Here is a 17,868-nt window from a genome sequence, read left to right on the forward strand (position 1 = left end):
TACTAGATTAGAACTACTATTATTACATTAAAAAAAGGATTATATAATTTATTATTATTGTTATTCAGTAAAATAAATTCTGTCACTTTCTATAGAAGGGAGGGGTAAATAAAAATAACACATTAATGCCTTTGAAACATAACACAACAACTTAAATTGTACACATAACAAGCAAGTCTAGAATTTATTGTTGTGATAAAAGGGAATGGGGAGATTGATAGATCCTGTCTTTAAAAAGTCTAAAACACTTGTTAATGTTTAAGGTTCAAACACAACCTCTATGTTACTTAAAATGTTATTAAAAATATATACTTAATACACATTTTAAAAAACTTAATTAGTAGCATATAAGCTATTCCATCATCATCATCAACTTGCCTTTATCCCGTATGGAGGGTTGGCACAGTATGTGCTGCTCTTCCATACATCTCTATCAGCCGTCATATCCGAATCCACTCCTTTCTTAAGCATATCCTCTTTCACACAATCCATCCATACTTTCTTCGGTCTTCCTCTTCCTTTGTAGCCATCCACATTCAATCTTAACACTTTCAGGTTTATGTCCCTATCATCTTGTCGCATAACATGTCCATACTAACCTTTTGCTTCTCAATTTCTCCACCACTGGCGCTACTTTCAAACTTCCTCTAATATACACATTTATAACTATATCCAAATTCAAAGCTAAGCTATAAGCTATTCCACTATGTAATATTCAAATTTTATCCAAATCTGTTCCATTAGCAGTCCAACATCCGTTCAGAATTTTGAATATAATATTAGTAAAAAGTTAGGTAAAATTACAGTTTCATAATAGATTGAGATAAAATATTTTTAATCATCTAAGACGGATAACGCCATTTCCCTAGATATATCATCACTCATCATATTTGTGTCTTCATCATCACTTAACCACCAGCTATCATTGTTATCATTAATAAAACATAGAAACAAATCATCTTCATACGTTGGAAAATAATACTCTGGTTGATCCCACATTTTTTCTGGCAATTGCCAATGTTTCTTTTCTTTCAAATGCTTTTCAAGATTCTTTGCGTCATCAAACTTTGTATCACACGACCAACATTGTTTTAAATACACATGTCTTCGTATGAAATTGACTATTTTAATCTTGTGATAGAATGGTAAGTCGGTTGTTTTTTTCGTGAATGAGAAATCGTGTTTTTGCTCCATATGGTCGAGTATACTTTGGTATTCTGTTTCTCCATGATCACAGAGTAAACAAGTGATCAACGGTCCATTCTCCTCAGTCCACTGTGACCAATCAGGATCACTGTCAACATCAGAATCCTGATCACATTCTTTGTTTGCCCATTGCTTAGTTTTTTGTATATGTTGATGGTATTTCTTACATGCTTGATTTGTTGTTTTCGGTTTGTCACCTAAATAATTCACTAAGAAATATTTATCATACTCTTTGTTACCTGGATTTATTCTCTTATGGCCTTTTTTTCTCATGTGCTCTTTGAGAATCATTCGATCTTTAAACACACCTTCACAATAAATGCACTGAAGGTTTTTTAGTTTTAAAGCTATAAGATCTATAAGATCATCTATGAAGATTATATTTTCCGGCTTAGCGACATAAAAGTTATGCTTTTCGAATAAATGATTCAAATAACTTGCCCTTGTTGTGTTTGTTTGATTCCGACAAAATAAACATTCTCGCTCATAATTCTTGTCTTCCCTTTCAAAAGCATGTATTTCTAGAAGTTTTTCTAACCTTTTTTGAAGTAAATTGCTGCGTAGTTCCTTGTCCTCAGGGTGTACATCACTTAATAGATAATATTCTTCATTTTTTGACTGAGTACCGTCAGGTTTACTGTCCAACAACATTGTGGTACAGAAGTATGGCAGATCATGATCTGTAAATATATTTTTTAGTAGTAAAATTTGCCAGTAAACTAATTATAAGCTTTATTCTTATTGTTTTATATATTAAGAAGTTCACAAGTATTAGATTAGGCAGTTTTTAGGAATTTCATCAAATTATTATGGAACACTTAAGGTCACATATTGCAGATTCAAAAAAAGAAATGTAATTTTAAAAATATGTGACAACTAACCTTTTAACCGCATCCTCCAATATAAAACGTAATCACTCAAATCTGCTATTTGATTAACATCAGCTATCACTAAACGATGTGATACGAATAAATGAGTGAGCAATTGCTGTTCATACTCTGGTAAAAGAAATTTTTCATCACATAAAATACAAGTACAATCTTTTGGTTCATCTGTCTTGAAAATTGTAGCAACTTTCGCCTGTTGGTGTAAAGTCAGGGGTCCGAAAAACTGTTTATCAACTCCTGTTGCCATATTTTGATATAAGAATGCTAGTGCCACTTAAATATAATTTATTATATTAATTTATTTACAAATCTATAACTATACAACCATACACAACACCCGTCGTGACATTGACAATGACAAAAACCGTCTGTCAAAGACTCAAAGAGTAGTCACAAGCCAATCCAGTGTTATGCCTACACTAAATGTAAACGTTATTATTTGTTTTAAACTAGTTTTCGCCCGCGACTTCGTCCGGGGTAATTAAAAACATTATTAGTAGCCTTTATTATTCCTGACTATGTTTTACTTTTGTGATTTCTAGTGAGATCCGCTGAGCCGTTCTGGAGATAGTAACAGACATATCCATCCATTCACTTTCGCAATTTTAGTATAAATATTACGCGCATAACTTACCTTTTATTATAACTTATTTAAATTATTCATGTTTAAGGGTTGGGCCACTAGACTTTTTATGAAAATTTTAATATTTAAAAAATAAAAGAAATAGTTACATTTTAAATCATACTTTATTATAACTCACTAAAATTACACTCCGTAAAAGTAATAGGAACTTACGAATGTTATTTTAATTCTAATGTTTAAATGCCACTATGGGTATGTTTATGTTATTTTAGAACAAACAAAATTGTCTTAAATATTAATACAAATACTTAACTATACAATAAATATTACAAAAATATCTAGCTTCAAAAAATATTGCAAAATTTAAACATTTTTATTATCAACTGATCAAATTAGCCCGTAAATCTTTTCATTACATATTGAATGGAAACTCATTTGATTTTTTCATCAAAAACCACACACAACTAATACGCGGTGAATATTCTTTTAAAAAATATTTGTTATATATTGCATTTCAATTGAAATAGATAATTTTACTTTATACACTATTTACAAAAATCCTTATAAATCTAATTAGTTATAAGATCACAAAAATAATTATACAGGCGACTCACATTTCTTCTATTCAAAATAATATTTGATACATCTAACATAGAATAAAATGATTCGAATTTTATTAAAAGAGCAGAAAAAGTCATTTGTATTTCTATCAATGTACATAGATATCTGATTTCGTGATCGAATTGAAAATCTTTAATTGTAAAATATAATACTGATTAACTATCGGCAGATTACTGAAACGACTTTAAATATCCACAGCATCTTTAATGATAAGGCCAAGTTTTAGAGCTTTTGTACAACTTTGACTAAACTATCGCACAATTGTTTAGTCTCGCTTTGATTACCATAACCTTATATGGCATCTCCATACACACTACTCGATTTTAGTCATGCAACCAAACAGTTGAATTGTCTGCGAAACAATTCACACTGACACAACAGTTATGCGATAGTTTAGTCTAAGGTGTGCGCCCGGTTAGTAGTCGTAAGACAATTGTTGGGTGATAGTTCATTCTTCTTTACAAGACGCGTTGGTGTCCACATATAGAATATTGTATGGGACAGAAGATCCTTTGTTCGATGCTGTCACTTGGATACCGTATTTCCTTCCCGGCTTTAATCCTGTCACCTTCTTGGTTATGACCCTCGTTCTGAAATGTTTTTTTTATTTACACATCATTTTTCGCATAGATATTGACCATAGATAACTACGTTCTTTTACAGACTCGACATAAAAAAAAAACTCTATGCATAATTTCATTTCAAGCATGAATTAATTTCAAAATTTGCAATATGTATGCTTAATTATTTTTATAGGATAAATCCTAAACTAAACTAGATTACTTTAACGAATTTACTTTTCGCAATACGATTAAGTAGATAACTTCTAAAATAAACTAAGAAATTAGAAATGATTTGGTAAAATTAAACAGTCTGGGTGTCGTAGCAAGAACCTCACGACGCGCAGGTTTATTGGATTAAGTTCTAACTTGGAGCTACGTTGATAACTTTATTAAGTTCACCTTTCGGATATTCGATACCTTCTCTAGAGAGACTTCGGAGCCGAATTATTTCGATAGATAGTTCGAAACTAACTTTTGAATTGTACCTACGAGCAAATTTTTAATCTTTGAATTTTATCTTTTTTTAAACTGATTAATATTTTACGTTCTATAAACGTTATAATTAGCGTTCTTTTATTATATTTTAGAGCGAGCAGACCTTTGACTAAAATACACACTGTTGGGCGATTGTCTTTTGTTTCTCCGTCAATTCAAATATTTAGTTGCACAACTACTAAATGGAATAGTTTGCGCATATAAGCTTATAGGAATCAAAGAGCGACTAAACAGTTGTTTGATAGTTTAATCAAAGGTGTGCGCCCTTATAGTTATATTAAAATCAAAACATACGGTGTTCTTTGCACGTGATTGACGCATTGTGATTTTGTTTTCCTTGTGGTCATACAAATGTTTTCTCTGCTTGGACTCTCGCGTGCTACGATACAATATCTATAAGAAAAAACGCATACATAAAAATATATACATATAATGGGACGTTGCATAACGTTGGACACAATGATGGAGTTTTATAAATACACTTGAAGCTAATAGAAAACAGAATAGTTAAAGAATTAAGAAATTTCTTTATGTAACATGTATATTTAGGTCAATAATTATGTTGGTATAGTTTTTAAAACAATGGTACGGGTTATCTTACTTTATTCCACTCGTAGCGTTATGTATTGCCGGTAAGAAAGCAATGTCAACAGACTTGCAAGAACGCCGCGGCCGCAACTCTCTCACAATACCTCCTTCGTCAAACAGCTCGGGGGAACTGATACCCCATCTTGTTGTAGAAGTAACCAACTAAAGAAAATTATAGTTGCTCTTGAATTTACTTATTATGAAGTGACAACTTCTTAATATCTAGATAGAAATGGAATTTTGTAAAATTGGTTATGACTATTAAAACAATTATAACGCTGTAAACTGTTACCTCAGTTCTATTAAATGTTTCAGTATCCAAGCGATATAGCCAGGTCAAAGAAAATGATTTTGTTAAAACCTTGGTTATAATACATTTAAACTTTGTGCATTCAAGAGGCGACATTAGTCCCTTCCCACCCTTTTTTAAAAAAAAGGAAGGAAGGGAGAGTGGATTTAATGGTGGAGGGGATAAATAAGAAGAGGAAATATTTTAAAATGTGTCTTCGTTGATTGAAGTTAGGCAATGGTCACTTGCTCGTTTGCCACCCTAGATATAAAAAATAAAAAAAGTTTTGCCGTTACCTCAACATTAACACTTTCATCTCTATTCCATTTGCTGGGCACGACACGTATGACGTAACGGAGTTTAGTTTCTTCAGAACTGGAGTCAAACTGAACTGAACCTTCGTCACTGGTCTCTTGGATTGATGACGTCATCATCGGTGCAGCCACGAAGAACTTCGAATGTGGTTCTGTTCCAGAAAAGCTTAGATTACATTTCGTTTAAAAAACAAATAAAGAAAGAAAATAAATAATGAAAATGAATGAAAATGAAAGTTAACCATATCTATATCTGTATAAATTTTTTAAAGAGTAAAGATTTATATTTTGAATGATTTTATGTATTAAAAAAACTCAAAAACTACTGGTCTGATTTTAAAAATTGTTTTACCATTACAAGGTTACATTACTTCTGAGTAACATTTTACGTGGACGAAGTAGCGAGCAACAGCTAGTTATTTCATAATTGCAATGATACATACCAATGCTTTTAGCCATGTACAGCCGTTTTCCTCTTACTAACACTTCAATATCGACTGCTCCGCCACAAGAAGAGACTGCGACCCAAATCCCGCCCCCCACTCCTACTCCTGCCTGCGAAAATAACTTTGTACTAAAATCTTACTGACATTATAAATGCGAAAGTTTAAATAGATGTATGTTTGTTAGAGTATAAAGTTGGTGAACGGATCTCAATAAAATGTAGCATAGATGTAAAGGATATTCTGGAAGAACACATAAGTTACTTACTTTTTTTTAAAAAATCATTTAAAGTGGACGGAATCGCGGGCGTAAGCTAGTAAAGAAGAAAGTAGACTTGGTCTTTCTTCATAATTTTCTTTAAATCTACTGTTAAATCGATTTGTAAGATAACATCGTTAATTTAAAACCATCTAGAATTATCTAACTAATCTATGTCAGAATTCTTAATCTATAATAGATTTAACTTAACATCACAGACATCTTTAAGAGTTAATTTACTCTTTGCCATTGAGTTTTATTAAATCGTTGTATTTTGTATGAATTTACAGCAAGAAATTAACAGAATGAATGTCTTAATACATTTAACTTTTCTTTGTATATTACCTTGAAATAGTAAACAGTTTTCCCTCTGATTTCATTTCTCAAAGGTACGTTTTCGCGCAGTCTTTTAGCGGTGGACGTGCGAGGTCGGACGCTGCCCGTGGCTAGAAGAGATCCAGCCCTTCTATCTCTCGACACACCAAATATGCTCACGAAATAAGTCTGTTAAAACAATATAACTAATATTTTTAACCTAATTTAGCGGAGTTTTATAGCGAAAAATATTATGTGTTACCAACATACTAAAATCAAAATCTGACATTTTCTCTAAATAGTTCAGTAGATTTTTTTTTAATTGGTTATTCGTCATACTGGACAGTATAATATTAAAGGTTCCAATAGTAGGTTATTTGAATATTTTAGAATTAATTTTATAGTTTCTTTTCGCAGCTTTTAAACTAACTAAATGTTAACATTTATGAATACACCATTTTCTTTTTAATTATGTTATTTTGTGAGGAAACGTATGACTGTTTAGACATCTGGTTTCTAAATTTAAAAAACAAACGAGGAAAAGAATAATACAATTCTTCTAATAATATAAGCTTTTAAATGGATGGATGGATGTTTGTTGCTATTAAATTTGGATCAATCAGAACACAGTCTGGAAGAACACATAGACTACGTATTACGTTATTGTATACACGGAAAAAGTCGCGGGTTAAATCTAGTCTTAAATATTAGGAATTAATACTTACTATACTTGGATCCAGGTTTTCTATAACATGGTGAGTTCTCTCGCCGACACAAGCTATTAGAGGATCTACACTGCTAACTTTGGTACTTCGACCTGAAAAATAATAACTTTTTTAGGGCCTGTCCCACCAAATTGTAAATTTGATAACAATCGAACGTGTAAAAATATGTGATGGAAATATCCGATTTTGTTATCTTATCTGACGTGACGTCATTTTTAAGCTATCTGAGCTTTTATCAGCCAGTGGAGGGACAGACCCTTGAAATTGTCTTTTAGAGAGGAATCTTACTGATGTTATAAATGTGAAAGTTTAGATGGATGGATGGATGGATGTTAGAGTTTGTAGCCTAAACGGCTGAACGGATCTCTATGAAATTTGGCATAGATGTAGAGGATAGTATCGAAGAACACATAGGCTACGCACTTTTCTTTTTTTTAATTCCACGCGGACGGAGTCGCGGGCGAAAGCTAGTGTTATAAAAAATCTACATTAGACATATTTCACTGAAGATAATTTTGAATGACTAGTGTTTGTGTTGCTTAATTATTGTAAGGAATTATTAATTAAAAGAATTATAAAATAGCGTTTAGGACAACATTTTACATACCGAACTTTTTCTTCCTATAAATGTTTTTAAAGTTGCCTTCGTAAATGTTAAATCCATCTATGTCCAGTTCTACTTTGTTGTCGATCTCAACTGAAGTACTGTGGGTCGCATTGCTCGATTCCCGTTGATTCGAGCTATCCATTTCTGGATTCGATCTATTTTCTTCAGAGTTGAAACGAGACGCTTTATTTTCTAAACGGCTCGCTCTGACATCGATTTGGGCAGCGCAAAGAGAAGTGTAATTCTTTCTGTGTGATGCAACCACGCAGTATGTCGTTGACTGCGGATCTATTGGACTGGAAAATAAGAAGGTTAATTACTAAACCGATGTTCTGATGATAAGTGTAAGTGACAAAGAAAGCTTGGTTGACACTCAATAAAAACAGTAAAGGCTGGCAGGAGATGGGAGATGCCTTTACCCAAAGAGGTGTTCATATTTAAAAATAATTGAATATAATAGACTAACAATACTCACAAATGGAATTGTTAAACGCTTTGTAAATATGAAAATAAAAAGGCTTATTAATAATAATTAGAGTATCAATCAAGTGAAAACTCCTTACTATTCAATAAGGTGATTATTACTAGCCTACGCAGAATATTTCCATATATGGTTAAAGGTTACTATTAATTTTTCTTTTTTAATTTTGAAATTATTTCATACCAAAAAAACTTTAACCTTAACCAATATAACTTAATGCCTTAATCGTCATATTTCTCATACATTAACATTTGTTTGCAAAAAATAACAACGGCCATAAAGGATTCAATGAGACATTGAAGTCAAAACCGCCATAGATAGTACTGATATTTTTATTTAGTTAAGATAGATTGTTTTGGCTGGAATACATTGTGGGACTAAACAGGTTGATCAAAGAGTATAAAAAATACAGAATGGAAGTACCATATCAACAGTAATACTTAATGTCGAAGTAATAGAAATAGTAAATAGTATGATCATGTCAACTGGTATCATCCGATTAAAAGTTTCGTCAATTACAGGCCATTGGAATAACTGAACGTAGGCACGAGAAAAATCGTTGTCGCAATTACGGGGATAACTGCTTAAGGGCCAATTATAAATTTCTATGTGGGATAGCGAACACTAGTGTTACGCTGCAGAAACGCGAGGCGTTTCGAAAATCCTATTGAAATACATTAAAGGTAAGATGAGTCTAACCGATTATAGTATGGTCAGATACTTTTGAAAAAGTCGTCCATACCTAATAGAGATCGGAATTTTTCAACGTTTCTTCATTTTGTTTTTCTATCAGTTTTTTAAATTGACTCCGAGAGCACATTATGTGGAATTTAAATCGTGAATTTGAAGTACGGTATGTGTCAATGCGTTCTACGCCGGCTTTTAAAAAAAATAACAATTGAACTCGTAATTTGTCAGCATAACAGAGTATACACTCTTTAAATTAAATGGGACTCAATTACATACTTATTCCACAGTTTAACTCCCTTATACGGTCACAAAACCTAACTTAATACAATTAAGCGTATTTTCAAGTTACGTAAATGGTTATCACCATGTGGATTGAATTTGCTGTCATCCGTTCAATTACTAGTTGAAACAGAATGATGTAAAAGGAGCCGCGGTTGTGTTAATTGCATGTAACTAATTAAATACCGAGACAGTACCAGTTATAACCAAATACAATAATTTATAGCGATTGTAAGTCGTAGCCGTTTTTATAATTTACATTTTAAAAAGTCACACGCAAATAGAACCATACTTGGGCTATACTGCACAGAACCTAATAAAAATGCAAGTCAAAGATGTAAAAACTATTCGAGAATGAAACCATAAAAGAAATCATTATTAAAACTGAGGCAAATTTAGTCAGAACTAGCTGTTCCCGTGCGGCTTCATCCGCATAAAATTATGAAAATTTTATTTTATTGTTTACATTTGTCAAATTATCAATAGCAAATGTCAAACTGACATGACATGACAAACCTTGGCAATCTTGTTTCCTTGATATTGGCAGCAACTTATGGCCACTTTCCCACATTAGGGTTTTTATCTAAAATATTTACCATCAAGTTTAATGGCATGAAAATATATAGCCTAAAGCGTGACGTAAGTAGGGCTTTTTATTAAAAAAAGAATTATTAAAAAATATGTTGTAATTGCTGACATCTTAGGCAACAAAGAAGTATGTGTTTACGCTTTATTATAATAGTATACAAGTATAGATAACCTTCGCCTGAGAATCCGTCCGCGTTAAATTAAAAACCAACAAGAGTGAGGAGTCTATGTTTTAGTGTAGATTATATTCTACATCTATGTCTAATTTCAGCTTGATCCGTTTAACGGTTTAGGCTACAATATCTAACAAACATCTATCCATCTAAACGTTTAAATATATTATTAGTAAGACTGAAATAGTGTTGTGAATTGAGGAACTAATTCTTCGAAAGTGAAAGATATATTATAAAAAATATCAAAACAGATAATGAAATTCCATCAATGCAATAAAATAACTTGATCTCCCAGAATAAATCACTATTTGGATTAACAGTTGCAATCCTGAGTTCAGGGTTATTATTGAATCGAGGGAAATCCTACTGTGAGGCTATAGGGATACAGTTGAAATTACTTTACCTTTCCATACGGATGCAAGAATACAAAAAGTTGATGGAATGATGCTTGCCTATAGTGAGTGTTTATTCTATTTAAACCAGGGAATGGTATTCGCTACATATAGTCGCCATGAGTTAAAGACGGTTTAAGAGTAATTACAAACTTACAAGATTCAATATGTAATTGATTTTATTACACCTTTAGAGCGGGCGTACTTCTTTGACTAAACTATCAGACATCAGTTGTGTGATTGTCGATTGTTTTGCTGAAAAATTCAACTGTTTAGCTGCACAACTAAAAAACGAGTATCCTATCCTATTTGGATGCGCACACTACTCGTTTTTTTTTACTCCTTACGTATAGGACTTTTCCTAAAAGTACTTTTACTTTAGACTTTACTTTTTACTTATAGGAATCAAAGCGTGACTAAACAGTTGTGCGATAGTTTGGTCAAATTGCGCGCTCTTATTAAACCAGTTTTAAGAGTATCTATGACTGTTTTAAAGATTAATATTTTTGAAATCTATACTATTATAATAAAGCGTAAACACACACTTTGTTGTCTAAGATGTCAGCTATTACAGCATATTTTCGAATAACACTTTTTTTTAAATAAAAAGCCCTACACTTACGTCACGCTTTAGGCTATATATTTTCACGCCGTTAAACTTAGAGGTAAAAATTTTGGATAAAACCCTAATGTGGGAAAGAGACCATAAGTTGTTACCAACATCTAGGAAGCAAGGTTGCCATGGTTTGACATCACGTCATGTCATTTTGTCATTTGCAATTGATAACTTGACAAATGTGAACAATAAAACTATTTTTATTTAATTTTATGCGGATAAAGTCGCATGGGAACAGCTAGTAATAATCTTAAGGTAGTAAACGTGATGGTATAATGTATTTTTTTATAATTTTCAGTACTTCTTATAAATTCACTGAAATTAAATTAACTAGGAAGAATATAGTAAGTTTCATTATAAACTTGAAATTATTTGAATCAATGGATTCAAATTAATGATTTTTTTTTTGTAATTAATAGACCACGGTTATTTGTTTTTTATGTGTTAATGTTTTCCCATTGCCCTAATTCGGTATTAATCATTGTGAAATTATTATCTAATATACCTATTAAAACATACTGGATTTTGCCTTCGAATTCGTCCGCTAAATAAATAGTCGCCGTTAAATAGTCTATGAGATCCGTTAAGCCAGGGAGACAAACATGACTGGCAACCTGCCCCGGCTTCGCACGGGTCCAATGCTGTACGATATATGTTTACGAAATCACATTAGGTATCTGTAAAGTTATCAGTATATTATTACTATATTATAGACTAGTTGTTGCTCGCGACTTCGCTCGCGTTATATTAAAATATTTAGCGTATGTTACTAACAGATAAATTACCTTTCTAACGGTGAATTAATTTATAAAAATGGCCCAGTAGTTTATGAGTTATTTCAATACATACAAAAATACAAATCTTTCCTCTTTATAATATTAGTATAAATGTGTTATTCATATTAATCAATTTTGAATCAGTTTATTTACTAAACTCTATCATACGTTGCATAGTAAAGATCTAAGTATAGTGGCAGAGAGCGGAAAGCGGTTTTGTTTTATACGTTAAGTATGATTTTATAGACTTTAAATTCTTAAACCGTTTTATGTTGAGATATCAATGTTATTGGTAGATTCCATTGCTAAGCTTGGTCAATTACTTACCTTAAATGGTAGGGTTGTTACACGATAAGGCGGACGCGAAAAACAGAAAGCGGGTTCATTGTACTGTCTTCGCGTTAGTCATTACAAAGGTAGTGGTTACATTGGTGTGAATTTTCCTAAGCAATTACATGGTATTTAATATTATTTTGAACAAGGACTTATAGAGAATATGTTAAACTATTTATAACAAGATTATTTTTAATAGTAATGCAATTGTTTTGACATAATTGTTTACTTTGTATATAATAAAAAAACATTTTTAAATAATTGTAATTGTTGAATTTGTCATTAAAAAATTGTTCGTAAAATAACAGATTGTTTTTATTCTGTACTAATATCATGAAGAGGAAGGATTTGTATTTTTGTATTTTTGTGTTTTTGTATTTGATGGAATAACTCAAAAACTACAGGACCGATTTCAACAATTCTTACATTATTAAAAAGCTACGTTATCAGTGAGAAGCATAGGCTATATTTTTTATTACTTATTAATTTCACACGGAAGAAGTCGGGAACTACAGCAGCTTATATATCTTATAAACAACTAACAACAAAGTAAGATAAAAATTTTAACGGAATTGAAGACTTATTAAAACCTAGAAGTGCCGTGTGACTTTACCCTTGGCAAGATATATCTAATGCCATGTAGGGCATATCATAAATTCATCTATACTTGTTCTTGTGACGAACATACAGTCCGTCGTATTGGTCCGCGAGAGTTATGGCTAACGGTGCCACCGCACTGACAGCTTTTTTATTGAGATATTTTGTTCTGGTAACAGTGATTTAGGATCGCGATCTCACAGTTAACAGTTGCCACAGATTAATAAACTACTGAACAGTCACTTGTTTTGTACGACGTTGCGTTGATTTCTTGACATATGGTCTGTCTACCAGATTTAATGAGCTATGTTTTTCAAAGATTCATCTTAGCGTAAATGTCTGTTAGTAATTGTGTTATTTATAATCTCATTGGTGGTTCTTTTCTAGTCAAGTGTGATTTAAAACTAATCAATGTAAATGGTTCGTAGGCCAGAGGGAAAGATATATAATAATGACAGTTAAAATTTACAATTTCAATTAAGCTAAACAGTCATGCTATAAAATCTACTTTTCCCTTGTAAACTTCGACAATAGGTATTCATAAATCTGTCTTTTAGGAGATATAACTTTAAATATTTATATCTTGAAAAACAATGACAAAGTTAACATAAGTAGACATAAATCAAATCACATGAACTCAATAAAAATAATCTTAAGATAAAGTTATATAGTTCAGCTTCTTTAATTTAATAAAGGATTTAGTTACCTTAAATGGATGGATTGGAAAGATATGCTTAAGAATGGATTGGATTTAGATGTGACGGTTGATAAAAATATATAGAAGAGCAGATGATAAGTTACCTTGGATCCCAATTGGCGGAAAGCCTCCGCCGCGATCGCACCCGTAGTCGTAGCCGAACCCGTCTTATGGACTCGCCTCGCACACTCACCGCCACCGTCCCACCATTAGATGAAGATAACTAAAAAAAAAAAATTTACTGATATCGAAAGTTAAGATGTTTGTTAAAAGGTATATAGAACGACTAAACATTCTGGATAAAATTCGTCACAGATATAGAGCAAAGTCTGGAAGGACACATATACTAGTTATTTTTATGTTGTTTTCATCGCGGACAGAATTTGTTATTGATACGATTCAGGCCCTCAAAACATCATGTGAGTTTGGTTATGCCAGCCAGTATTTGATGGTGAAGCTAGTATTTTCTTTTTTTTTTTTTTAATAATGAGTTATCAAACGAGAATATGCCACCTAGCTCTGCCGAAATAGTAAAGCGATAGTTGTCCCTTGACATCCGTAATTCCATGGGTTGCTATTTTAATCGACATAGAGGCACAGAAAGTGGACACTTCCCCCTTTGGTGTGCTCCCTCCGTCAAATCCACTTCCCCACCCAATCTTATAAGAAAAAATTTGGTAGGAAGGGTTGATGAAAATATTAAAAAAAAATCCAAATTGGGGATCACTAATTACTCAATTAATTAAAACAAACAAAATAAAACCAGTTACGATTTCTTACATTTTCACGTCAGTTATTAAGAAATAATATAAACCAGTTTATCAGTGAGCATTAAGAAAAAGTTTATTAAATTGCAGTATGAAAAATGTAGTTAGCTTTAATTCCAGTACTTCAATGACCGAGTTACAATTTATAAATAATGCTTAGTAAAAGTGTTGGCAAATAATTTACTGCCTTATTTAGGTGTAAACTAGTCGATTATATTGACTAATTAAATATAAATATTATAATATTATTAATTAAAAACTATAAATATACAAGTTTTTAAATAAAAAAATCGTGCATGAAAAGCATACCTGTTCTAGGAGTTTTTACATGTTTTTAGGTCTCAAGCCATTAGAAAAAAAAAGAATTTAAATTATTTGAAATTAGAACACATTCAATTCAATGCCATCGTATTTTCTATGCCTTTTCTGTACATATTTTACCAATACACATATCTCCGTTAAAAATAATTTTATTTCTAAATCTTTTACGATATACATTTTGGTCCTTCGAGCCGGATAAACAACTTCATTAATACCCATAAATATTTATTTTTTATTGGCTTCTTCCGTAGGTTTCCAGTTCTGGGGACTAGCACGAAAATTTGCAAAAAAGTAGTAAGGCATCTAAAAAATTTATTATCAGATTTGTATGCCCATTGAGCGTAGAATATGACAAAGTCTTGTACAAACTTTTAATAAAGTTTCGGTAGTTTTTTGAAAACTTTCGTGCTTTGTCCTCTGTATAAATGTCTAGTAATTTGCTCATTAAAAAAGTATAACATACCTGTAGGATATATTTCTCTTGTCGTCGTATAAGTAATGAAAATGTTTTCATATCTGTCCCTTCATATTCTTGTAGTAGACTTAAATTTCCTATAAAAGTAACAAGGATTTAATTTATTTTTCATATTTTTCCATTTACATTTAACTATACTGATGTTGTAAAGAGTTTTATATTTTTATATGTATTGAAATAACTCAAAAACTACTGGACCGATTTCAAAAATTCTTTCATCATTTAAAAGCTACATTATCAGTGAGTAACATAAGCTATATTTCTTATTTTTTTTTAATCTGGCGCGGGTGAAGTCACGAGTAACAGCTAGTAATTTCTAATTAACTATTTCTATAATATAATTAAGATCATAGTTTACCTTCATTGTCGACCACACTTCCTCTATACAGCCCCCAGTGGAACGAAGAGGAGCACGGACTGACGGTAATAAAAACGTGGGACTCTGATATTAACGAAGTGTTCAACTCGAGGCTGTAATTGAATTAAATTCTATTTAGTCAAAAACTAATGATATATTTATATGGACTACTATGAAACATTAAATAAACATATGATATAATTACAAGTGTCATTTACATTAACAACTTTTATGACTAATATTTCTGTTATGTTGAATGTTTGTGTCTTTAAAAAATAAAAAAAACAAACAAACGAATTGAGTATTTCGTAATTCTTTTGGTCGGTTAAAAATACAATCCTCAATGAGTAAATGCTTACTTAAATCTTGTTATACTTTGAAAGGATCGAAAAATGAAGGGCAACACTCCTACATAAATGCATGGAATACGTCCTTAACACGATCTCAGCTACTGCCTTTATATGGTACCAATGCTCCTAGAACTTACATGGTATTCGACTCCCAACAAGTTTAACTTATAAACCTGGCACGTGCGATATTTACTATTTTTGTATGTAAACAATAAGAATCAATAAAAAACACTTTCAAGAAATATCCTAGGTTGTTCAACTGAAGTGTTTTAAACTCGTTGTTGTGATAATAAAGTTTCAACTTGTATTGTACTAGGATCTCATAGATTATAAAAGAGAAGCAGACTAGACATAAATGGTATTTGATACTTATTTATCAAAGAGTAAAGATTTATTTAACAAACACGTTGGTGACGAAGGCCTAATTTTAGTCCCTTTCCCTTTCCACCCTTTTCTTAAGAGAAAAGGATGGGAAGGAAAAGTGGATTGGACGGTGGAGGAGACGCATAGTAAGGGGAAATGTCCTCTCCGTCCTCCTTGTCTCCTCCTCCGTCAATTAAGGATAGGCAACGCATTTGCAATTCATTTTATGGGCAGCCGTCGCTTACCATTTCGGTAGATTCAGGTGGCTTGCTCGTTTGCCACCTTATATTATAAAAAAACATAACAGATGAGATTATTTGGTCTGAACGTGATTCCGACAGACGTTACAGTGGCAGATGGCGATTAAATGACAGAAGGACTTTGCAATATTAGCTTGTATAAAACGTATTCCAATACCGTATCTATCGCGTGGCAATCGCAGTCAGGTTTTAGAGTTATATGACGGAATCTCGCCTTTAATCACAAAAAGCTGCAAATATTTGCAATCATGTGCCTTCATGTCTTGCAGATAGTAGAATATTTTACTTCAAACAACAAACATTTTACATACAAAAAGTTTTCAGTAGTGAAGAACTTTTTTTAATCATAAACTTCTTAACTGTACAACTCTCTGTTTCAAATACAAGACCGCCTTGAGTTTGATATTAAATTTTAGTAATTTGAAATTCAATAAATGACCCCGCTTGACCGGTCAGGTTCTAACAAAATCTATTTTACATAAGCACATATTCATAGAAGCTATAGAACTTCGATTAATATGTAACTTAATATTATACGCTTAAATCGTAAACTATCTTATTAATCTTACTAAAATATAAATGCGAAAGTTCAGATGAATGTTTGTTAGAATTTGTATCCTACTGCTCGGATCCTATCCTACGGATCTCGGTAAAATTTGCCATATATAGTCTGGAAGAACACATAAGCTACTCACTTTTGTTCTTTTATTTCCATGCGGACGGAGTCGCGAGCGAAAGCTAGTTATATATCATACTAATATTATAAATGCGAAAGTTTAGATGGATGGATGAATGTTTGTAAGAGTTCTGGATGAAATCTGATGATCTCATAGATGTAGAGGATAGTCTAGATTAACACATAGGATACCAATTTTTTTTTTCTTAATTCTTTGCAGACGGAGTCGCGGGCGAAAACTAATCTAAATATATAAGTAACTAAAGAAAGACTTCAGAAATATACCTACATTATTTTGCTTCGCAAACGACAGTTTTCTGATCAGTCCCTGTCCCTAGACACTTGAAAAATATTAAGATGTTCCCTTTATACGTTTGTGATTTAAGAAAGCTGTACCTTTTACTTTCTCCTCTGTCCAATTTGTAGAGCGTCTGATTGTCTATAGGCAGCCAGTGTCGGTCAATTCTGGAGCGAAGGCGAGTGACAAGTACGCTTGGTGCGGCCAACCCTGCACCCGCCGCTTGTAGAGCGATTAACACCGCAAGCCGAGTACTTAAACTGCTCATGTTCCTGTAACAAATAATACTAATATTATACATGGGAAAGTTTAGATATATGAAAAACAATGTAACTGCTACCCAAAACGATTCCCATTTATTTCGTACCCGTTAACCCGTTGATCGAAGTACAATGCAATTTGCGTCCGAACACTTAGAGGTTTGAACAATAGGTTTGGTTACCCGACATCTATTGGAGTGTTATTTGAGGCTATAAACAACGA

At 32.1% G+C, this 17,868-nt stretch overlaps 2 protein-coding genes across 2 annotated transcripts; both read right to left on the reverse strand.

The window, feature by feature from the left end:
• Positions 1-586: 586 nt before the first annotated feature.
• Positions 587-2,441, reverse strand: LOC106110747 (zinc finger protein 277). Its single transcript, XM_013292645.1, has 2 exons — positions 2,088-2,441; positions 587-1,886 (listed from the first exon to the last, which is right to left on the reverse strand). The coding sequence occupies exons 1-2, from the start codon at positions 2,338-2,340 to the stop codon at positions 835-837; spliced, it is 1,305 nt and encodes a 434-aa protein (XP_013148099.1). The 5' UTR covers positions 2,341-2,441; the 3' UTR covers positions 587-834.
• Positions 2,442-3,284: 843 nt separating this feature from the next.
• On the reverse strand, positions 3,285-17,652 carry LOC106110931. The gene is made up of 12 exons (XM_013292889.1): positions 17,484-17,652; positions 15,439-15,551; positions 15,069-15,157; positions 13,622-13,740; positions 7,896-8,191; positions 7,289-7,380; positions 6,594-6,752; positions 5,990-6,101; positions 5,529-5,698; positions 4,957-5,105; positions 4,650-4,748; positions 3,285-3,887 (listed from the first exon to the last, which is right to left on the reverse strand). The coding sequence occupies exons 3-12, from the start codon at positions 15,117-15,119 to the stop codon at positions 3,746-3,748; spliced, it is 1,389 nt and encodes a 462-aa protein (XP_013148343.1). The 5' UTR covers positions 15,120-15,157; positions 15,439-15,551; positions 17,484-17,652; the 3' UTR covers positions 3,285-3,745.
• Between the last annotated feature and the right edge of the window lie 216 nt (positions 17,653-17,868).

Source organism: Papilio polytes, unplaced genomic scaffold (genome assembly GCF_000836215.1).
Source record: "Papilio polytes unplaced genomic scaffold, Ppol_1.0 DF824191.1, whole genome shotgun sequence".
In the NCBI taxonomy this organism is placed as follows: domain Eukaryota; kingdom Metazoa; phylum Arthropoda; class Insecta; order Lepidoptera; family Papilionidae; genus Papilio; species Papilio polytes.